Source organism: Onychomys torridus, chromosome 8 (assembly GCF_903995425.1).
Source record: "Onychomys torridus chromosome 8, mOncTor1.1, whole genome shotgun sequence".
NCBI classification, from domain to species: domain Eukaryota; kingdom Metazoa; phylum Chordata; class Mammalia; order Rodentia; family Cricetidae; genus Onychomys; species Onychomys torridus.
In genome coordinates, this window is record NC_050450.1 from 84174308 (window position 1) to 84198528 (window position 24221).

General features: G+C 45.3%; 1 protein-coding gene across 1 annotated transcript; it reads right to left on the reverse strand.

The window, feature by feature from the left end:
• Positions 1-1213: 1213 nt before the first annotated feature.
• Positions 1214-22777, reverse strand: Ube2z (ubiquitin conjugating enzyme E2 Z). Its single transcript, XM_036196771.1, has 7 exons — positions 22312-22777; positions 20358-20430; positions 18181-18368; positions 15516-15627; positions 11876-11988; positions 7469-7559; positions 1214-3097 (listed from the first exon to the last, which is right to left on the reverse strand). The coding sequence occupies exons 1-7, from the start codon at positions 22632-22634 to the stop codon at positions 2927-2929; spliced, it is 1071 nt and encodes a 356-aa protein (XP_036052664.1). The 5' UTR covers positions 22635-22777; the 3' UTR covers positions 1214-2926.
• Positions 22778-24221: the final 1444 nt, after the last annotated feature.

The following is a 24221-nucleotide window of genomic DNA, read 5'->3' on the forward strand; positions in this document are numbered from 1 at the left end:
TCATCCAGTGAGGATAACTTGAGTAACAGATAGCAGCCAGCACATAAAATGACTTGCACAGAACACTAACAAATTCACAGTGCCAGGCCATGACATGGTGTCTCATGGCTAGCCTAAAGAAAGCTGAGACAAGTTACCACTCCACTAATGCAAACCTCTTCCTCACACCGTTCCATCCCTGCGGGCCTAGGCTCTCACAGTAAGTCACTGTGACTTATCTGCAATGGTTTTTTTTTTGGGGGGGGGGGGGGGTTGAGACTGTCCTGGGACTCACTCTGTAGACCAGGCTGGCCTCAAACTCAGAGATCTGCCTGGCTCTGCCTTCCCAGTGCTGGGATTAAAGGTGTATGCCACCACTGGCCAGCCTTCAGTGTCTTCTGTAGAGGTTCTAGTTTGAGAGACTGAAATCTGGCAATCATGGGCAAGTCAACACTGCATTTTGTTCAAATTCCTCACTAGCTCCTGTTGACTCAAGGTGGGGATTATTGAGTCCCTACCTTATGCTCTTTCACATACACTGCCCATTCGTTTAAAGCAGGTATCTGATTTCATGGGAGTGAATGCCAGAGGCCTTTAGCATAGGCAGTGCCAAAGCCTGGCTCTACTAGCCCCAGAGCCCATTTTCCCCTATCACTGCTCTCATGGCACAGGCTGGCAGGACATAAGGTGCACTGGATATCTCCTACACTCAGGATCAACCAAGAGGAAAAGCCTTGCTTCAGAAAGCAAGATTCTCTCACAGCAAGTGAATGAGGTGGCAATGGGGAAGAGGCTCGAGTTCATAGCCCAGTATTCATGAAGTGCTGGATCAGTACCTGGACACTGAAATACAGTGACTTCTCCATACACAGAAATCTTTCAGCAGACACAGCCTGGGCCCATCTCTACTTCTATCTGTTCTCATAGGACATGCTCAGTCTTGGAAACTATTTTTGAATTCATTAAGGGTTAGTTTTCCTTTCATTGACTCCTAAGGGCGTAGCATATTAAAAAAAAAAAAAAAAAAAGGCCCCTCCATTTCCAAATAACATAATACTAGCCATAGTTTTCCCACAAACATTCCATTCTCAGTGTCTAGAAATTGAAGATTCCCATCCTATAATTGCTTGGCCCGGGTAAGGTATGGTGAACACTGATTCCATGTTTTTACACAAACCCTCCCACACCCACAGGCGCTTCCTCCTTCTGCCAAAACAAACTTTATTGCACCAAAAAGGAAAAAAAGAAAACTTCATTTATGTACAGTCAGATATAAAGACATCTCTTTGACTCCTGTGCATATATTTCCTCAACTTAAGATTAGGGCATAAAAGTCAGGCTGCTATGCCAGACATGCTCTGCCCCATGGCAGGGCCAAGGAGAAGATTGTCACTTGAAAGTGGGAACACTTTAATGGATGACAGACAACACTGGACCCACAGACCAAAGGCATTCTTCTCGGCCCTGGACTAGCTCTGGGAATGGAAGAGGGAAATTGGAAGCAGGGTCCCTTCTCAAGTCTCCACATCTGACCCAGCCTCCAGGTAGCCTAAACAAACTTCTGCTCCCCAAGTGGACTGTCCTCGTCCAGTTCTCGGCTTTCTGCCCTCCCAAGAGGTCCCTCTTTGTGCCCTATCTTTTCCCTGTCTCTCCACGGGAGTCCCATGATCCACAAGGCAGAGACCTTTATAGCAGCGGCAGGGCAGTTCTCCCCCTTCCTCAGGGCTGGACACTGACCAGGAGGCCTGCATCCCATGGATCACCAACCTAGGAGGCGTCAACAGCAAACCTGCAAGTGTGAACTCTCTCAAACTGGCAAGGATGGATTCTTCTGACTCAACCAGCTGAAGGATCACTGTAGCTAAATTGAGAAAAGGTACAGAGCCAGTGACAGAGGGATAGGTGAGGGAGGGGTCTCCAGATTCCCAGTCACAATCCCCTCTTGCCACTGGCTCTCCATTCTCACAAAGCCCCAGGAGATGGAGGTGGGGCTGAAGGAAGGACAGGGACTACAGACTGGGATGAAAATACAAAAGGACAGCTAAACAAAATAGGGATTAGCATCAGTCTCCCCGTGCTCCACCCAAGAAAAACACCTGCAGTGACTAGTATTCAGGAAGATCTCGAAGAGACTATTTTATGTAGTGGCTCAAACCCCATTCACGCTGCAGCTGCCTGTGCTGGGAACAACCTTTCAAATCAGTGATTGTGGGAACACAGTAAGCAGCCTCTTCTGACACCTGTGCAGGCTTCCCAGCGCCTGGGCTCAGTCCCAGTGGGACTTACCTCTACCTGTAACCTAAAACGCTGAGGAAATGGTGCAGGGAGAAAGGTGCTCAGGTGCTAGGTAAAGCTTACTATAAGCAGCCCAGACTCCACCACTGTTCCTTCTCTTTGGTCTGTCTAGAACAGTGACTATATAAATTAGGAAAAACAAAGTTATGCTGGCCCATGGGAAATAATGAGGGGAGGAAGAGAAGGGTGTTGGGAAGCCCTGCTTCAAGACTGAAGACAAACAGATAACCAACCAGACTGCGTAAGCGGCACAGACAGCACCCCCACCCAAACTCCCAGATACCCTATAAACCATGTGGGCATGCTCCCTCTTGGGTTCTCATTTTCTGTCTTCTCCTATTCCTAATTAGCTGGCCCTGCAGAGAGGTGTGTTGGTTGTTTAGCTTTGCCAGAGGCCATCACTCCAGGCACTCTTGCAAAAGTACCCTGGCCCTGATCCAGGATTGACTATAGCCCCAGGTGCTCCAGCACCAAGGAGGTCAGATTGGGAACAGCCCCACTCCCACACCCTGGGATTGAGTTTGCTTGCTTCTTGCCATCTTGCGGGATGCCGACACTTTTGGAGGGAGATGCACAGTGCTTCTCCATCCCTGGGGTGAGGGAGGGGCTCTGCTGGGACTCTCGAGCTGGGGGAGGGGCAGGGGAGCAGGGTCTAGACCCTCAGGCTCCCATGCAGGTCTGTTTCTGTCCCAGATGAGCTGCTGTCAGAGTCCATTTCAGCGTTCTCATTATGGAGCCTCTCCAGCACTTTCTGCCGAATCACTCCCAGCCGCATCAAGAGGGACTGGTAGTCAAAGTGGCCCCGCTTCTCTCCAAAAGGGTCCTGTGGGGAAAAGGAGACAAGGGGGTGGAAGATTCAAGTCTATGGTTCAGGCTAGAGTGCAGCTTTGAAATGTAAGCTCAACTTCTGGGCCACAGAGCAGAGGAGGGCACAGCCAGCACAGGGGTCCAAATGACAGTGTGTTACTGCCCCAGTAGGTCCAGCTCAGGCTTACACTAACACATGTCTGCATTCTCAGAGCAAGCCAATATGCAGAGAGGACATGGAGGAGTTCTATGAGGTAGCAAGGGAGAGTGTAAGGTGGGTCTGTTTTCTTTTTAATTTTTGTGAGATTTTGTTTTTTTTTAAATTTTATGTGTGTGAATACATTGCCTGAGTGTATGTTTGTGCAGTACACATGTGCAGTGCCCATGGAATCCAGAAGTCTGATTCAGATCCCCTGGAACTGGAGTTATGAGCTGCTATGTGGGTGCTGGAAATCAAACCCTGGTCCTCTGGACAGGCAGTCAGTACTTTTACCTACTGAGTCATCTCTCCAGCCCTGAGGGCCTGTGTTTTCAGCGAACCTCTGAAAACTCAAGAAAATAATCTCCCTCCATCTTCTGTCCTCACAGAGGACACTCTGCTTTCTAAGGTCACAGGTAGACCTAAACTCAGTACTGACTTCCTGATAAGCACCTGCACTCTTTCCCCAGAGACCTGCACTCCTATCTAGGTTTCTGGGCAACGCTCCAGGGTCACCCAGCCTTGATCTCAGTCTGTGTCCTCTAGATCAAAGATCACTAAGCATCTTTTTTTTTTTTTTTTTTTTTTTGGAGACAGGGTCCCACTGTGTAGCTCTGGCTGTCCTGGAACTCACTTTGTGAACTACACTGGCCTTGAATTCAGAGATGGGACTGCTTTTGCCTTCTTAATGCTGAGATTAAAGACACGTACCACCACACCCAGCCAAAGATCACTAATCATTTTGTAAATGTAACTGTCTTCAAAGAATCAAAATTAACTAGAGTTGGAGTGGAATATATTAAATTATAAAAACAGAATTTTATTTATTTATTTATTTATGGGGGCGGGTTCGAGACAGGGTTTCTCTGTAGCTTTGGAGCCTGTCCTGGACTAGCTCTGTAGACCAGGGTGGCCTTGAACTCACATAGATCCACCTGCCTCTGCCTCCCAAGTGCTGGGATTACAGGTGTGCGCCACCACCGCCCGGCTTAAAAACAGAATTTTGAAAGTAAAATATAGGAGTGAGTTCCAGACCAGCCAGGGTTACATAGTAAAACCCTATCTTTAAAAAAAAAAAAAAAAGGAGGTAGACACGGTGGCACATGGCTTTAACCACAGTAGTTGAGAGGCCAATCTCTGTGAGTTTGAGGTCAGCCTTGTCTAGAAAGTCAGTCCCAGGACAGCTAGGGCTATTACACAGAGAAACCCTGTCTCAGGGGAAAAAAAAAAAAAAAAAAAAAAGGAAGAAAGACTATACAGGGATTGAATGGCAACAAGTTTATATGGATAAGGTTCAATTAAATGGGACCTTTCTTTGCATGTCAATCACATATACACAAAAAACTACTATTCTCCCTCTGTGCCGTCCTCACAAAAACCCCTTCCGGTTTTTCTTTTCTTTTTTGTGGAGCTGAGGCTCGAACCCAGGGCCTTGCGCTTGCTAGGCAAGCACTCTACCACTGAGCTAAATCCCCAACCCCCCAGTTTTTTCTTTTATGGCTACAAAGATTCATTCTCTAAATCTGGTGAATTCTATGCACGTGTACTACAATGAACTATATCCTCAACCAACTTCTCCTATTAAGCAGCCAAACATCAGTCTTAGGAGCAGGTGTCAGTGGGTACCAGTCATGGTCGCTGTAACAATGGCCCACTCTTTCTTTCATTCTCAAGGGTTCTAGTCCTCAAGGCTGGAGTCTTCTCTCTTTACTTGGGGACTATCAGTTCTTCAAATGTTCCTTCACCCTTGGCAACATTTCCCTCACCTCCATCTCCCCAGGTACTGTTCCTCCCATCCCATCTCTCACTAAACATTGTTTTCTTTCACAACCTGAATGGTGGTGATCACTACCAGTGACAACATTTCCTCACGGAGAACAGACTTGGGCAGGCTTCCTCTAATGTCCCCTAAAAAGAAGTTCGTGAAACAAGTTCATTCTTAGCCTGTCTCATCTTTTGTGCTCAAGCAAGGCAGGTAAGCAGACAGAGAAACTACCAACTACTGTTAAGGGTGCTGCAGAAATAGAAATAGCCCAAGAGCTGGAGCAAGCCATGAGAGCTTAGTCAACTGTCTAATTCATCCCAATCTCGTTTTTTCTTTTGGGGGGCTATAAAGTTTGAACCTAGGCTCTTCCTCCTGCCAGGCAATTCGACCACTAAGCTAAAATCCTCCGGACTTTATTTGAAGAAAGGGCCTCCTTACATTACCCAGGCAGCCTGCCACCATCTCTCCAGTAACTGAGACTCCAGGTATGTACCACCACATCTAGCCAAGCCATCCCATTTCTAAGCAAGACCACCAGCAAGGAACCCAAATCCACTGAGCTGATGCTCCAAGACAGACAGATTCTCATCTTTTAATCAAGCAGATGAGTCTATGACTTGGTCACTAACACTCTCTTTGCTAAAACAAGCTCCACTCCCCCACTTTGGGGAGGGGTTTTCAAGACAGGGTTTCTCTGAGTAGCCCTGGCTGTCCTGGAAATTGCTTTGTAGACCAGGCTGGCCTCAAACTCAGAGATCTCCCTGCCTCTGCCTCTCTAGTGAAAACAAGCCCCTCTTAAGCTGGATGTAGTGGTACATGCCTTAATCCTAGCACTTGGAAACAGAGGAAGGCAGATCTCTGTTAATTCCAAGCAAATCTGGTCTACTTAGGGTTCTAGACAGCCAGGGCAACATAATAAGACCTTGTCTCAAAACAAATAAAGGCCTTTCCTTAATTGGTATAAAAAAAAGTTGCATCAGGGTCTTACTATGTAGTCTAGGCTGGCCTATAACTCACAGCAATTTTCTCCTGCCCAAACCTCTCAAGTACCAGGATTACAGAACTGCATCACCATGTCCTGCCCGTGCTTTTAAAATTATTACTGTATGCATGATCTATATGTGTATGCCCGAGTGGCATGCACACTTCGGTCAGGGACAAAGGACAACAGTTCTTTCTCTCCTCCACCTTTACATGGGTTCCACAGATTAAATTCAGGAAACCAGGCTTGTGTGCCAATTTCCTATCCACTGAGCCATGTTACTGGCCCCATCACAGCCTATTCTTAGATGAAGCTAGGACACATTTCCCCAGTACAAGCAAAGAATGAACTAGTTACCACCTTTAGAGTAGGAATCACCACAACACCACACACTATGGCTACCCCAAACCACCTTGCCCTGTGAGTTCTTAGGGTCAGGCACAGAATTCTAACTCTTGTTCATCTTTGAGATTCTGAGCAGTCTAGATGTTCTTGTTAGAGTTGAAAGGACTAGACTAGAAAGGAAGGGGTTATGATGCACGTTCCAGAACAGACTGTTCCCACTTGACTGAGGATGACTATGCCATGACTAGGAACCATCTCTATACATATTATTAAGCAAGCCAGTTTTTTCTCTGGCTTTGGCTTCAGCTCCTCAAACAACAAAGAATTCTTTAGTTGAGACATTTTATGAGATGTGAATATAACCTGCATGGGGGGGGGGGGGGTTTGTAGAATATTATTTTAAGGTGTGTTTTGCATTTTTGTTTATGTTGCATTTGGTTAACTCTGTGAAGCTGTTTAACCTGTCTAATAAAGATATTCTGATAGCCTAATAAAGAGCTGAATGGCCAATAACAGTTAGGCAGGAGAAAGGACAGCCAGCGCAGGCAGAAAGAAGATACAGAAGGAAGCCGGGCAGTGGTGGTGCACGCCAGTAATCCCAGCACTCGGGAGGCAGAGACAGGTGGATCTCTGTGAGTTCAAGGCCAACCTGGTCTACAAAGCGAGTTCCAGGACAGGCTCCAAAGCTACAGAGAAACCCTGTCTAGAAAAACAAAAAAACAAAACAAACAAACAAAAAAGATACAGAAGGAGGAAACTGGGAGGGAGAAAGAAGCAGTGAGAGAAGGTGGAAGACTCCAGGGGCCAGCCACCCAGCTACATAGTAAGCTACGGAGTAAGATTCACAGAAGAAAGAACAGGAAAAGCCCAGAGGCAAGAGGTAGACAGGATAATATAAGTTAAGAAAGCTTGGCAAGAACAAGCCAAGCTAAGGCTGGGCATTCATAATTAAGAAAAAGCCCCCGTGTGTGATTTATTTGGGAGCTAGGTGGCAGCCCCCCTCCCTCCAAAAGAGCAAAACCAGCCAGCAACAGAGGGAGGGGATTTTCCGTGTTCTGTGTAGGCTTCTAGAACTAGCAACAAGAGACTGTATTACCTGCATAGTCTGGCCTTGAAGATGCAGTCGATCTTTGCAGGCCACCTCATAGAAGTCATAATATTCCAGGAAGGACTTTTCCATCACACCCCTGGGAATTGAACAGACAAGCCAGAAACATGAGGTACAGGTTCCCCCTTTCACTTCCTAATCTTAGATTTTTTTTTTCTTCTTTTGATTTTTATAAGACTGGGTTTCTCTATGTATCCCTAACTACCCTGGAACTTGCTCTATAGGCCAGGCTGGCCTCGAACTCACAAAGGTCCATCTGCCTCTTCCTCTTGAGTGCTGAGATTAAAGGTGTGTACCACCACCGCCCAGCCACTTCCTAATCTTTTTTTTTTTTTTTTTTTTTAAGTTTTCGAGGCAGGGTTTCTCTGTGTAGTTTTGCGCCTTTCCTGGAACTCGCCTTGTAGACCAGGCTGGCCTCAAACTCAGAGATCTGCCTGCCTCTGCCTCTGCCTCCCAAGCGATGGGATTAAAGGCGCCCAGCAACCACTTCCTAATCTTAATGCCAAATTAGAGAGTGAGCATTCCCAGGTGGGTGGTGGCAGTAGCACATGCTTTAATATGAGCACTCCAGAGAGAGGCAGGCCAGTCTCAAGGTCAGCCTGGTCTACAGAGCAAGTTCCAGGCCAGTCAGGGATACGCAGAGAAACCTTGTATCGATAAAACAAAATGAGTGAGCAATCGCAAGCCCAGATTTGCTTTTACACACAGACTTTTTAAAAACTGACAATAAGCAAAAGAAAACTGTCATAATTGGCTTCCCTTGTAATTCAAGAATCACGGAATCAGAGCACTTGAAACACCACTCGAATCCCAAACCACACTCAGAATCATCTTAGAATGTCTGGGGAGACACCTTGTGCCTGCTGTACAAGATGAGGACCCGAGTTTGGCTCCTTCGTACTCACATTAAAGGTGAGTATGGTGGAACACACAGGCAACAACCTAAGCCCTGGAGGAGTAGAGACAGGAGAATTTCTGGAACTTGCTGGCTAATAAGTCTAACCATTGGAGAACTCTGGGTTCAGTGAAAAACTGTCTCAAACACCGAGGTAGTGAGCAGCTGAGATGTAAAGGCACTTGCTACACAAGCCTGGTGACCCCAGTTCAATGCCCAGAATCCATGTAAAGGTGAAAGGGGAAAACCAACTCCAGAAAGCTGTCCTCTGACCTCCACAAGAGAATCATGGACACCTCTCCCTGATACTTTAAAACAAAAAAAGATGCAGAGTGAAGAGTGAGAGATAAAGAAACCTGACATTGATCTCTGGCTCCCATACACCATGCATAAGTGTGTACACACATTAAAAAAAAAAAAAAATCCTGGGCTGGAGAACTGTCCCTGCAGTTAAGAGATTGTACTACTCTTGCAGAAGATGAGTTTGGTTCCCAGTACCCACATCAGGTGGCTCACACTGCCTGAACACTAGCTTGAGTGTTTCTGACACCCTCTCCTAGCCTGGACACTGCACTCACATGCACTTATCCATGCACAAACAAACATACATTCACATAATTAAGATGAATATTGTGGCATATACCCTTAATCCCAGAATTGGGCAAGTAAAAGCAGGGATTTCTATGAGTTCAAGACCAGCGAAAACAAGATGCTGTCTCAAATAAATAAATAAATATATGGAAAACAACAACAAAAAACAAAACCACCCCCTTTGGGGTTAGAGAGATAGTTCTGTGCTTATAAGAGCACTGGCTGCTCTTCCAGAGGATCTGGGTTCATGTCCCAGAACAAAGCAGCTCACAACTATCTGTTAACTCTAGTGTTGTAGAATATTATTTTAAGGTGTTACTTTTGTTTATGTTGCATTTGTTTAGCTCTGTGAAGTTGTGTTACTGTGTCTGTGGAAAACAACTGATGGTCTAACACAGAGATGAACAGCCAATAGCAAAGCAGGAGAAAGGATGGGCAGGGCTGGCAGGCAGAGAGAAGATATAAAAAGAGAAATCTAGGAGGAGGGAGAGGTCGCCAGAGAAGGAGGACTCCAGGGGCCAGCCTCCCAGCTACATAACCAGCCATGAAGTAAGATACACAGAAGTAAGAAAAGGGAAAAGTCCAGAGGCAAAAGGTAGACGGGATAATTTAAGGAAAGCTGGCAAGAAACAAGCCAAGCTAAGGCCAGGCATTTATAACTAAGAATAAGCCTCTGTGTTTTATTTGGGGGCTGGGGGAGAAGATAAAAAACAAACTATTTTGGCATACCAATGTGGCACTCTAATGTCCATAGGACCTGAGAAAGATGAAAGATAAAAAACATCTCCTTTAAGAAACTCTGCTGTATAGCAGAGCACTTACACAGCTTTTTTCATGCTAAATAGAAACAAACAAACAAAAAAACTAAGTAAAAAATGCCTGCCACAGTGCAGGACACCATCATTCCATAACTGGGGAGTTGTTCCTGGTCAAAAGCACCCTTTGACCAGGCCATGGGTTTTAGGCTTGGCTTTCACAAACGAGAAGTGGGTCCACACCACTTAGCAGTCTAAAGTTTATTTAATTGGTCAAAAAAGACTAGAGATATGCAGTAAAAGAGATTCAGATGAAAAAAAAAACAAAAACCAAAAAACTCTAAACAGGTTACAGTGTGTTTAACAATATGCATAGACTTAAGAAAGAGGGTGTCGTCACAGGAAAAAAAACTGAATGGTTTATAAAATAAAGTCTTTAAAGACAGAGTAAAAGGGAAAAAGTCCTTAAGATGGTAAATATACAGAGTCTGGATCCTGTATGTTACAGTGTTGACTTTGAGACTGTTGAAAAACGAATGACAGCTACAAGGAGACTTGGGACTGAAAGAGGGACTGCTGAAATCAATCAGCCTGTGCACTTAGGAATGTCTTAACTTTTAAAAAGTAAAAAAAATATTTGTCAAATAGAAATAAAAAATGCTGTGGACTTTTGTTCCCACAGGAGATGAGAGGATGAGGATTCCTTCAGGGTTAATATAGATCAGGCTTGATCAGGGAAGATCTCCTGAAACGTGACAGGTAATATCTATCAGCAAAAGTTACTGCTGGTCTTCCCAGGATTTGGTCATTACCTCAAGATTTTCTCTCTAGGACCCTAAAGATACTCTGTCCACAAACTAAAGGTGTGTGCCACCACTGCCTAGCCACACTTCATACTTTTTGTTTGTTTGTTTTTTCGAGACAGGGTTTCTCTGTGTAGCTTTGAAGCCTGTCCTGGAACTCTCCCCAGGTACACCTCAAATTCATAGAGATCCATCTGCCTCTGCCTCGAGTTCTGGGATTAAAGGTGTGTGCCACCAATGCCCGGCCACACTTCATAGTAGAAAACTGCTGGGGTTGGTGGTACACACGTTTGGTCCTCAGCACTTGGGAGGCAGAGGTAGGCATATCTCTGTGAGTCTGAGGCCAGCCTGGTCTACAGAATGAGTTCCAGGATAGCCAGGGCTGTTACACAGTGAAACTGCCTTGAACACTACCCCCCACCCCCGCAAAAACAAACAAACAAACAAACAAAACAAAACAAAAAAAAACCAAACCTCTCAATGACTTTTTGGATAACTACAGCCACACACAGTGGTCAAAGTCTCTAATTCTCAAACCAAAGAGGCAGAGGCAAGAGATCAGTAGTTCTAGGCTGGCCTAGGCTGAAAAGTAGAACCCTGTGTCAACACAAAGCAGGGGATCTGGGTAGTAGTTTGGTAGGGAGAGTGCTTGCTAAGCAAGTGTAAGGATTTGAGTTCAGATACAGAACATATCTGTAACCCTACTGCTCTCAGGGAACAGACAGGTATTGCTTCTATCTCAGTACTCAGATGGCAGAGGCAGTCAGATCTCAGAGTTTAAGGCCAGCTTGGTCTCCAGAGTGAGCCCCAGGACAGCCAAGGCTACACAGAGAAATTCTGTCTTGAAAAACAAAACAAACAAAAAAGAGACTGATAGAGAAAGACCCAATGTTGACCTCTGGCTTCCACACACCCACCCACAGGTGAGTGTAACAAACCACACAACCAAGGAGAGGCAGATAATAAACAAATGTTTGGGGCTCAGTGTTAGATGCAGGTCTGGAGCCAGGCATGGTGCACACACCTTTAGTCCTAGAACTCAGGAGGCAGAGGCATGTGGATCTCCATGATTCAAGACCAGCCTGGTCTACAATGTGAGTTCCAAGACAGTCAGAATCATATACTGAGACTCTGTCTTAAAAAAAAAAAACAAAAACAAAAACCCAAACAAACAAACAAAAACCAAAAACAAACAACAACAAAATAAGCAAACAAAGAATTAAAAAAAAAAATTTGCCCTCTTTCTCCTTTTCTGTATCTCCTAACAATGGACTCTGATGCAAAGGTTCTCCCAGGTGCAAAATGAGTCTCTAAAATGGATGGACACTTAGTGGGTCCTCTGGATACATACCGTAGGGGTTCAGGGCAGGGGCACTTTCCCTCCATCATGTCACAGACAGCAACTCTGATGGTCTCATGCCGAATACATTCATTATAGTTTTTACTGTCTCCTGGATGTCTTTCCTGTAATTTGAAAGATGCCATAGTACTCATTTAGTCAAAGAGAAAAGTTAGTATAAAGATATTCATGGTTAGTACAGGGTATACCACCCAAATACAAACACAATCCTAGAGCATCTTACTCATTGTAGGACCCTTGACCTCCCTATATATAAAAACACCCTTTCTACTATAGGTCAATTGATTGTAATCAGTAAACCAGATCCATCAGATGTATCCTGAGTCTCAATATAAGGCCTATTAAGTAAGGATTAAATGGGGAACGATTTTGGAACTTCCTGGTTAATTCCTTTTCATGTCTGTAGGGTTCTACCATCACTAACTACTGTAAATTTATCAAAGGAAGAACCTTTAAACTTTTCAAACAAAAAAGTCAAAAGTTAGGGGCTAGATATATGTAAATAAATTATAAAGCACTTGGCCCTAGGGTTCTATTCCTAACATGCATGTGCATTAATGCACTCACAAGCACACCCACAGATTAAGCCTGGACTACATGAGACCACCTGAAAAACAAACAAAAACCTCTATTATCTCCCTTGAAAACTAGGACAATAGTTACCTCATAGTTAGCATAAACATTAAACAACACACATACATAGGAAGAGCGCAGTCTGGAATATAGCATTACCCTTGGCAAATATGCATGTCCTATGCCCTTTCTTTGGCAATGCAAACTAGAATATTCCTTTTTCTTTTTGGTTTTTCAAGACAGGGTTTCTCGGTGTAGCCTTGGCTGTCTTGGAACTCGCTCTGTAGACCAGGCTGGCCTTGAACTCAGAGATCCACCTGCCTCTGCCTTCCAAGTGCTGGAATCTAAGTTGAGTGCCACTACTGAAAAAATAAATATTCTTGCCTATACTAATGACTAGCTTCTTTAACTACACCAATAATATAGTTAATATAGTACACTTTCTATCTCCAAAATAACAGACAGCTAGAGAAAGCCACACTCCTGTGATTCTCACTACTGGGAAAGACTGAAGCAAGGAGATTAAAACTTCAAGGTCTAGTGTGGGGACACTTTGTGTAACCAATATATAAAGCTTATCTGGTGATCAGAGGACAGAGCCAGCCACTGGATTAGACACAGAGGCAAGACAGTGGTGGCACACACCCTTAATCCTATCACTGGGAGGCAGAGATCCTTTCTGGATCTCTGTGAGTTCAAGGCCACACAGGAAACAGAGCCAGGCAGTGGTGGCACACACCTTTAATCCCAGCACTTGATATCTCATGCCTTTGCTACCAAGTATTTGGGAAGCATACATGCCTTTAACTCCAGCAGTAGGAAAGAAGTAAGATGGCAGGGCACAGAAAGGTATGTAAGGCATAAGTAAACAGGAAATCTCGCTCTGGAGGCTGAGGAGTTGATAAGGTGAGGTTGGCTGTGGCTTGTTCTGTGTTCTCTGATCTTTCAGCTTTCACCCCAATATCTGGCTCTGGGTTTTCTATTAATAAGACCATTTAGCAATTTGTGAGGGTGCTGGAGAGATGACTCAATCGTTAAGAGCGCCTGCTGGTCTTTCAGAAGACCAGAGTTTAGATCCCAGCAATCCTATCTAGCAGCTCACAATCTCCTACAACTTCACCTCCAGGTGACTGGACACCCTCTTCTGGCTACCATGCCATGTGCATATGTGCATGCATGTACATCATACAACATACACTCAAGTACAAGTAAAAACAAATCTTATGGGGAAAAAAAATTCAAAGTCTGCTTGGAATATAGAGAGTTCAAGACCAGTCTATTCAACTCCAGAGAACCTGTCTCAATATAAAAAATGCTGGGTATGGTGGCATACACCTTTAATCCCAGAACTCAGGAAGCAAAGGCAGGAGGGTGTCTAGAGTTCAAGGCAGTATAGTCTACAAAGTGAGTTCCAGGACAGCCAAGGCTATAAAAAGGAATCCTGTCTTGAAAACCAAACCAAACCAAAACAACAACAAAAAAGCCCAAAAGGAAAACAAAAGGGAAATTCAAAAAAGGGTTAGCTTGCCTGGCGGTGGTGGCGCATGACTCTAATCCCAGAACTTGGGAGGCAGAGCCAGGTGGATCTCTGTGAGTTCGAGGCCAGCCTGGTCTCCAAAGAGTACTAGGAAAGGTGCAAAGCTACACAGAGAAACCCTGTCTCGAAAAACCAAAAAAACAAAACAAAACAAAAACCAAAAAACAAAAACAAAAACAAGGGTTAGCTCATTGTTGAGTTCCCTAAATTCAACCCTTGGCACCATGGGGGTGGAGAGGCAGACAACAGCTTAGCAGGGCAGTAGTCACTATGGAGGGCCTTAAGGCTATGCTGTAGAAACTTCAGAACCCCCTGGCATGGAGCTGGAGAGGTGGCTCAACAGCGAAGGGCACCTGCCACTCTTCCAGAGGACCAGTGTTTGATTCCCAGAACCCATATGGTGGCTGATTTCTCTAACTCCAGTCCCAGGGCATCCAATGCCCTCTTCTGACTCTGTGGCCATCAGGCACTCAAGTGGTGATGGGTGATATCAATCTGTATGCTGTAAATGTGTGGCTCTGACTGGTTGATAAATAAAATGCTGATTGGCCAGTAGCCAGGCAGTAAGGATAGGTGGGATAAGCAAACAAGGAAAATTCTGGAAACAAGAAGCCCAAGTCAGGGGATGCCAGCCAGCCACCCAAGAAACAGCATGTAATGGCACACAGGTAAAGCCACAGAACATACAGATTAACAAAAATGGGCTGAGTTTAAATGTAAGAGCCAGTCAGTCATAGGCCTGAGCTAATAGCCAAACAGTTATAAATAATATTAAGCCCCTGTGTGATTATTATATAAGCAGACCACAGAACTGCAGGGCCCAGACAGGACCAGAGAAACTTCAAACTACAAAGTGGAACTACCTGGCTCCGCCTCCCAAGTGCTGGGATCAAAGGTGTGTGCCATTGGCACACCAGAGTTTTTAAAAGTGAAAAGTATTGTGGATAACTGCACTGCCCAGCTCTCTCTCTCTCTTTTTTTTAAATCAGGATCTCACTATGCAGTCTTACCTGGCCTAGAAATCACTACACAGACCTTGCTCACCTCCATCTCACAGAGCCACCTTGCTTCTGCCTCCCTAGTACTGGGATCAAAGGCATGCTTCACCATACCCAGCGGTTTCTGTAATTCTTGCAAATAAAGGGCATCCATGTCAGTTCCCCTTTTAACTCCCCTACAGCTAGCTGTGTTATGTGGGGCTATCCTAGTAGAAAAAGAGAAAGACTTGGAGCTGGAGAGATGGCTCAGTGATTGAGAGCACCAACCGCTCCTCCAGAGGTCGAGTTCCATTCCCAACAACCACATGGTGGCTCACAACCATCTGTAATGAGATCTGGTGCCCTCTTCTGGTGTGCAGGGATACATGCAGGCATAACACTATACATAACAATAAACCTTAAAGAGAAAGAGAGAGAGAGAGAGAGAGAGAGAGAGAGAGAGAGAAAGACTTTCAAGAGGTATCTCAGAGCACTTATAGCCCCTGATATTGCAGGCCTCAGCACAGAGCCCAACAATCCTTACCTGTTCAAAGCCTGGCTCGTTGTGGTAGGGATTCTCAGTCATCAGGGACTGGATGGAGATAAGCACAGAAGAGATGCTCTGGGCTGGGCTCCAGGCAGGGCCAGTCCATGTACTGCAAACACAGAAGAGGGATGGGAAGAGGGTGATACAGAGAACAGCCAGGGAACCCTGACAGCAGCAGCATCACCATCATTAGTGACTCACCGTAAGTTTCACTTTCACTTAATACTTGGAAAATTCCCAGCCTTGTCTTACTCTCATTTACCAGAACAGTCAAATGCCTACATTCTTATATCAATTGAGAACAGAAAAAAAAACAGAGAGCAAACAAGACAACTCTGAAAAGACTTTCTTTGAGCTAGAAAAGAAACAGTAGCTAAGGAAGATCACCCCACCAAAACAAGGATCCAAGTTAAGGAAAATAACTCTAAAGGTTGTCTAAATGTTAACCTCTGTGACTTCAAAAGGCTTCTTTATTTATTGGTGGTGATAGTTGGTGGAGGGAAAACAGCTAATCAGAGGCACAAAGGTGACTGAAGCTGTTGTCTATGAAGCTACCGCTGAAGTTCATGGTCAGGGACTCAGCCCTGTAACAAGCCAAGCAGGATAAATTCTCTGAAGATGCACAACTCTGCTAAGATAGAAAGGAAGATGGCGCATCTTCAGAATGTGGACAGTCTGACAATATCTGAAAATACCAGATGGAAAATAGTTGAACACCAAGGAAAATACCCCCCACACTTTTTTTTTTCCCTTAAAAAAGTCTGGGTCTTGGGATAGTCATGGCTATACTCAAACTTAAAAGCAATCTTCCTGCCTCTGCCTCCTGAATGCTAGGGATTACCGACATGTACTACACCATTCCTGACTAAACCACAACAGGCATTAAAGAGAGTGGGAGTGGGTCACTTGGACATCAGTGTTTTTTTTTTGGAGGTAGGGTCTCACTAATGTTGTACTAACTGTCCTAGAATTTGATACATAGACCATGCCAGCCTTGACCTTTCAGAGATTGACCCCTCCATGCATGGCAGGTATTTATTTTAGCTCCATTAATTACCAGATGCCGTGAGAGATAGAAGCAGAACACAACTAGCTTACTGAACTGAGCACTGCCCTTTCCCTTCTACTCTTGGGAGGGCCAAGGTCAGGGCTACGGGACAGTGACTTCCGAGGCTGCTCTCTCCCAGGGTTCCCCAGGAACTCGATCAGCCTTCTACTCCCCACTTTACATGTGGACTAATAGGTCAGTCCATTCCATTTCTGTCAGCAGGCAGCCAGCCCAACAGTTCTTTCTAGGTATGAAGAAAAGCAATTAGCCAATAAAGCTAATGTAGCCAATTAAAAATGTGTAAGAATTATTCTACTCCATGATTCTTAACTGTAAAATTGCTACTTCAGGATGGGTCTTCTTTTCCATGCAACAAACTCCTACCACTTTCATCCAACCATTATTGTTTGCCTGTTCTGTGTATGAGCTGTTAGGTGTGAAAATGGCTTCATATTACCTTACCTAGGGAGAACCTACCACATACACTTTCAGAACAAATTTCATACCAAACCCAAGACTCAACTGTCATATTACCAAGGGGCACACACATACACCCAACCCCACCAGCAGAGACACTCATGGAGCCTAATAAGATGAAGGACTTATGATGTCAATCTCCTTCAATGGGACTTCCTGGCTGTCACCTAACAGTATATCATATCCTTAGGTTTGAGAGTTCTAGAAAAATACAATCCATATTTCTAGTATGTTTCAGCTGCCTTTCTCACACACAAACTTAGATATGTGCTGGATGGAAGAAAGAAACAGGATCACCACTTTGGCCAACTTTCTCAACATTCAATTCATACTTATTCCCTACCTCAAGGAAATCTGGACCCCAAAGAGCAATCTAAAACATGCTACAAGACACTCTTCATTCTGAATTTTAAACTCACAAAGGCAGCTGATACAGATAGAGTAAGAACTCCACACAGCAACACCCCAGTAGCCCCCAGGAAGTGTACCGGACACCTGTCCTATCTGATAAGCTTTTCCAAGCTCAGACTTCTTTACTCAATTGTTAAATTATCATTATTACCACTACTGCTTCCAAAGGCACCCATTAAGAGACTCCAATCATGGTTGGGGATTTAGCTCAGTGGTAGAGTGCTTGCCTAGCAAGCACAAGTCCCTGGGTTTGATCCTCAGCTCAAAAAAAAAAAAAAAAAAGAGACTCCAATCAAGACACCCACTACATGAATACAACAGTCCTGGAGCCTCTCTCAAGTCTAATGGGGAAAAGTAAGGCCCTAAGGGAGTAGTTTTCAAAGGAGTATACAGCATAATCACTTGCACAGCCCCTAAAAGCAGACCACTGGCACGCCCCAAAATTTCTGACACACTTCTAGAATGGGGCCTCCAAATCTGCAGACACTGCGTGGCAGCTCTTAAGGACTACACTTAGTAAACCACTTCATAAGACATTCCTTGTATGTAATAATTTGATTTTATTCCTTTTCATCTAAAATGATACCAGTCAGGAACCATCCTGAGAACTGAATAGTCGGTCACTTTTATGCCCTGGGTTCAGATGAGGAACCCTAGTTGACAATGGCTGCTCTAAAGTGATTATTTGCTAATAACCAACGTGGCCACTTAGAAGTCTCCTCTTACCCTAGAATACTCAAGCAGACTTTCCCATTGCGGTAGAAGTTGGGGTTAAACCTCACTGTGTTATTGCCCGTTGTCATCAGTTTGACCCGAGGTGGGTGGATGGGATAGTCGGGTGGACACCGAAAGACGAACAGGAAGAAACCCCCTTCATAAGGAGTGTCAAATGGGCCTGTGATCAATGCATGAATCTGCAAAATAAAACCCCATCTCAAAATTGTGAGGTGATGCCCCACCACAACCCTCCTGGCTTCCACCTGCTACCCCCACCAGAAGCAGTGACCATCAGCATGCATTGCCTGGTGTTCATATTCCACGTCCTCACCATATAGAATGAACTAATTGCCTGGGCTCACTCATAAAGTAGGTCTTCAATTTAAGGAAATCTCACTATAGTGGAGTAGCATCACACTCCACACTCGGAGCTTATATTCAAAAGTTAAACTCCGAGGTACAAAGTACCCTAGTCAATATTACCTTAAAACAGTTTTTTCCTATGAGACCTCCCTGATTGGTATATGGACAATAAACGGAACCTAAATATGTAAAATAGCAATTTCTTATGTTTAAGAAATGAATATGTTTTTACCGAGATGTTTGAATTTGCCAAACAAGGTTAGCCATGCTTATGATGCAACTCCACTCTCTATTTGTATGACAGGAAGGGAAGTAAGACGAGTGGAAGAAAGGGATTGGAGGTGACAGCACCAGTGCCAATTACAGTGTAGAACTGATGATTATAATGGATGCATAGGTGTCTGCTTGCTTCCTCCAGAGGATCAAAACTATCGTGTCAAAGATACAAAAAAGGGGAAAATTCAGAGTCCACTTACGGCTAACAGACCATCCCCCAACACTGTTGTAAAAAAAAAAAATAGATAAAAAATAAATCAGAATTCCTTAAAACATAACATTAAATTCTCTTCCTCCACAAGCCATAATTATTGGACATAATTTCCCTTCAAGAAGAGAAGCAAACTGAGCTGACTCAATTCTATCTCTCTCTTTTTTCCTCTGTGTAGCTTTGGAGCTTGTCCTGGAACTTGCTCTGTAGACCAGGCTGGTCTTGAACTCACAGAGATCCTCCTGCCTCTGCCTCCTGAGTGCTGGGATTAAGGGCATGCATCACTACCACCCAGCTCAATTCTATCTCTTTTTCAAAGGTTCCTAACAACTTAAATATGCTTAAAATTTAAACCGCAAAAGGGAAAGGACCTTACACTAGCATGCCTCAAATCTATAATCCAATCCTGCCCTGGCAACACAGTAGGTTATATTCTAGTCTGCAAACTCTGGAAATAGTAAAGTAAACTGGCATTAATTCTGAGGCCTTAAAGATTAGCATATTACTCTAGCATTTGACTGGACAGCACGTCCCAGGAAAAACATTTCAAATCACATAAAAGCAAAAAATTTTAAAAATTAAAAAAAAAATAAAAAAGGGAAAAAAATCAATTCAAAATAAAAAAGTAACAACACACAAGTTTGAGTTTTTACTTTAGGAAATCTAAACCCATTAGTTTTTGCTTAAAACACGGGATTTAGGACATCTGATTTCTTCCCAACATCAGCTTATGTGCAAATCCACTCCTGAGAACATTCAATGAGAAAGAAGCCTAGGTATATATGCCAGAGAAATATGACCGTTATGTAGAAAGCTTTCTGTGTAGAAGACAAGAGAGGACAGTCTCTGGAGAAGGGAGACACTCCAAATCACTAAGAATAGGAGCCTTTATACCACAAACACTTCAACCAAGATGGCTTCATTCCCAGCCCTCCCTGTACCTGACTTGCAGTACCACGGTAAAAATCAAGATGCTAAGATGGAACAAGAGCTGGGGGAAAATGGACAGGGTGACCATAATTTATCATGTAGGGTGGAGCATTTGAGAGGGAAAGAGTGGCCTGTTAATAGCTAAGCTGGAACAAGAGGTACATCTTGTCAATCTGGGGATTTCCCAAGCCAAACAATACCTATGTGTACCCTAATAACACACCTACTTAAGATTCTGCTCCACTTCTCACTGTGTAACTTTGGGCAAGCCACTTAATTTCTTGGGGTCTTGATTTCTTCATTTATATAATGAGAGGAAAGCTAAATAATGTTTTAGGCTCTTTCAACTTTGTGGGTCTGGTTTTCCAATAATTCCCCTGCCCCCTCCCCCCATCAAGTTACATACCTTAGTCATATCAACAGTATCAGGTACAACGAACATTCCTGGAGGAGGCTCCTTATAAATGGACATGATATCCCTGTATAACATCAAAAAAGGTTGGAGGAATAAGGAAGGAAATAAGAAAACCCTTGAGCGGGACAGTTATTATCACCTGAATGAGCCGAGGGATTCGAGAAAGTGGTGCTTGGTACCACAGACGTTTGCACTGTCTTGTTGGCTGAGAAATCTCATCTGAATACTTGTCAGGCAGACAAAGAGCAAATTATTATCAAAGGGGCATTGTTTCCTGGGGGAGGGGGGTAACTGAGAAGAAATAAGCCAATATCCTAATGGTATCAGACGTCACTCTGGAAAAGACAACATCCCATTTACTTCTTCCCACAAGTAAACTCATTTCCTTCCCATCTCGCTCCCAGATTCCCAGGTACTACACCTGAGCATAGAGATTTTCTAAAAATTGGGAAGATATCATTAAGTCTACTACAAAACTTGTTCCATAAGCCACATGGTGAACCTTTGCTGGTAAGGAGACTGTATGAAGCCAGCAGGAGCAAGTCTACCCTGACCTGTATGTCCAGGAAACTAACAGGATAGAGTTCTTCATGTTGTGGAGAAGGGAACTCTCTGAAATCATCAGAATTTCATATCTGGAAGATAACATTAGTAACTGTGACAGATGAAATTTCTAGGTCATTATCTAACCAACTAGAATGGATCAGTTGAGAACTGGCTCAAGAAAAAGTCATTTATGAGGAAGTCCGGGGACATGGTAGGGTAGTAGACATGTTCAGACCAAACTCAAAGGTGTATCAAGACTGGGAGACTCAAACAGCCATGGAGCTGAATTGAGTTTAAATCTGAGGTAGCAACCTCTGTGAAGTTGTTCTGCAGCAGGCACTGTGCCAGGTACTTTACAAGCAGGGTGTAATTTCTTTTTTATTAGAAACTTGATAAATATGTAGATGGGCAAACACCTGAAGGGACTTGGAACGTTCAGGATAATACCTATACCGGGCATGAAGGGAGTCATTCTGGTCATCAGGAAACAGGTTCCAGATTTAACAGCTCAACAGTGTTACTCTTTCCTATGCAATAGGTATGATACCAAGTAAGCACTTTTGCAAAAACACATTTATCTATGAAGTGATATGATCTAAGATCAGTCACCCAAGAAACAAGCACAGAAAGGCAGTAGGTCTTTTGTTCCTATTTTGAACAGAGTACATCTGCTTCACAAAAGTAAACCAGACAATCCAGGGGGAAAATAACGGGAAAAAGTTCTTGAATAAGATATTACAATCCAGAGTGATACTGGGAGCGGGAAGGGACGCTGAGTTTCTGGAACAGGTGTGAGAGTGGGATAGCTTTGGGGAGACCGGAAAAGGGGGTTCAAGAGAAGATCTGGAAAGTCAGGGAGGCTATCTAGTTCAGGGGAAGGGACCATATGGTGGGGATTTGAGGCAAGGGAAGGTAAAAAGGAAGGCTGGCTTGAGTCTGCAAGTAGGCAATGCAGGCAGAGTATGTTCCAAGCGGGGGCTCCAGAAGAGATGAAGGGGGAACCTATGGGTGGGGCCTGAGGAGGGCAGCAGCCTCTAGGTAGGCTGGTGGGGTAGGGAAGAGGGGAGGCGCGAAGGGCGGGACCCAGGGCTACTGAAGAGCAAAAGGGTCGAGTTTCTGGTGAACCGGAGGGGGTAGGGAAAGAGCGTCCGGAACCGAGTCGCAGGGTCACCGGAGGTCGCCAAGGGGCGGGGTGGGCCTAAGGCACCCCGAGATCGGTTTGGGCGTGCAGGGCTGAGTGCTGAGGAGAGAGGGAGAGAGACACTACAGCCCGGTCAGCGGAGGCCGGCAGGGTTTGGGCCTGGAAGACATGAGGCGGGAGTGCGCCCCGATGGGAAGGGGGGGCGGGGAAGGTCGAGCCCCGGAGCTCCCGGCTGAGGGAGGAAAAGCCCGGGCTCACCGCTTGATCCGAAGTAGACACTGAGGCGCGGTTCGCTCGCCGTCCCAGTCCGAGCTGAGCGTGGGGTCCCAATGGCTAAGCAGCGCGGCCCCGTGGGCAGCGGCCGAGGGCGGGAGTCCTGGCAGCGGAGCCAGGCCGCTCCCCGGCCCCCCGGCCCCGCCCGCCGCCGCCGCCGCCGCCCACACATCCGGCAGGAAAGGCGGCCCGAAGCCGCCGCCGCTCCCGCTAACGCCGACCACACCGGCAACACCGCTCGCCCCTGGGCCTGCCGCCCCGGCGCCCGCCGTCGCCGTCGCCGCCTCCTCAGTCGGACTCTCCGCCATCGCTGCTTCGCTTCCGGGACTGCTCAGCAGCACGTCCGCCGACCAGAGCGGCCGCTGCTCCCGCACCACCGAGAGCCGGGCCAGAGTGTCCCCACCCTCCGCTTCCCCAGCCCGGGCGGCGCTGGCTCCGCCCACCTCCTCCCGGACCAGCGAGAGGCGTGCTGCCAGAGCGTCCACCCACGGTCCTCCAGGGCTGGGGGCGGGGGCTAGCGGGCTAGTCGTTTCAGGCTGGCGCTAGTTCTGTTCTCCTCCGGAGGCTCTGGCAGCCCAGCTCCGTGGAAGGCTTCGTGTTCAAGTGTTGATCTGGAAGTTCAGAGACGATGGAGAGAGCCACAGTTTCTCCTTTAAAGGGCGGGACCATCGGATGCTCTTCTAGGGTAGGACTGAGGTCCAGCTTCCCTGTAGGACGCTCGGAGGGAGAGCTGTTAATTTAGGGCGCTTCACGTCCCCTACAGCTCTGTGATGGATCATGCCGCGTTGTCTTTCCTTTCCCCAAGGACTACTATTGCCCCCTGCCTGCGACTGGACCAAGAGGGGAAAACGGAATGAGAAGCTGCGAATGAAACTCCACCTTATTTCTGTTTATTCAATATTTATTTATGAAGGGCCTACTTAAGGTCAGGAGCTGTTGCTAGGCATTGCCCTGGAGATAATGACACAGAAGTAGACAGCTTGGTAGCGGGAATCAAACGTCAAGCTTGATTGCAAGCTCAGTGCCTTTTCTCTCTGCTAACGCTAGACTCAAGGGGTTTGAAATTCTGGATTTCTTAGAACTATGCGGAGATTTGTAATAAGAAAATTAATTCTTTCACTAAGGGGAAGAGACCTTAAACCTTGTTCTTCTGACATGAATATGAGAGTGTGTTGTGTATGCTCATAATATTACCAGAAAACCAGTGTACCACATGATTGAGAATTTAGGCAGCCCTTCCAGCTGGACTGAGGCAGCCTTCATGACAAACATACTGATACTTCTACAACAAAGTGCAGGAAGTTTTTTGTTTGTTTTTGAGACGAGTTCTCCAAAAATAGCTGCTTACCTCAGCCTCTCCATGCTGAGAGTACCTGCATAAACCGCCACACACAATGAAATATTCATATTATTTTCAGTACATCTATGAATACTCATTTTGAACAAATAGTCAGAGCCTCACTTTGGATTGCGTTTCCCCAACATTCTCGCCACCACCCTACCCCCAAAGCCTGCCTCCTATGATGGCACACATGCCTCTAATTCCAGCACTAGGGAAGCTGAGAAGAGAAGAGGGTCGTGAGTTCCAGAATAAGTGGTCCCACAAATTGAGTTCAAGGTCAATCTAGGCTACTAAGTGACACCCTGTCTCAAAAAACAAAAACCAACAAATGAAAAGCCTGGGTTTCGAGCCAGGCAGTGGTGGTGCAGGCCTTCAACCCCAGCACTGGGAGGCAGAGGCAGGCAAAAAAAAAAAAAAAAAAAAAAAAAAATCTCTTCAAGTTTGATGCCAGCCTGGTCTATAGAGTAAGTTCCAGTGAAACCCTGTCTCCAATAACCAAAAACCAAAAAAGCCTAGGTTTTCTTAATTTGTGGTCTGGGGATCTGGAAATAGC

What these genes read in the sequence shown, in the direction of transcription:
- Ube2z (XM_036196771.1), bottom strand. Translation starts at nt 22,634, where the DNA reads ATGGCGGAGAGTCCGACTGAGGAGGCGGCGACGGCGACGGCGGGCGCC. An exon ending in TGTCTACTTCGGATCAAGCG is followed by an intron (nt 20,431 to 22,311) that starts GTGAGCCCGGGC and finishes GATGTTATACAG; the next exon opens with GGATATCATGTCCATTTATA. An exon ending in CCCTGCCCTGAACCCCTACG is followed by an intron (nt 7,560 to 11,875) that starts GTATGTATCCAG and finishes TTCAATTCCCAG; the next exon opens with GGGTGTGATGGAAAAGTCCT.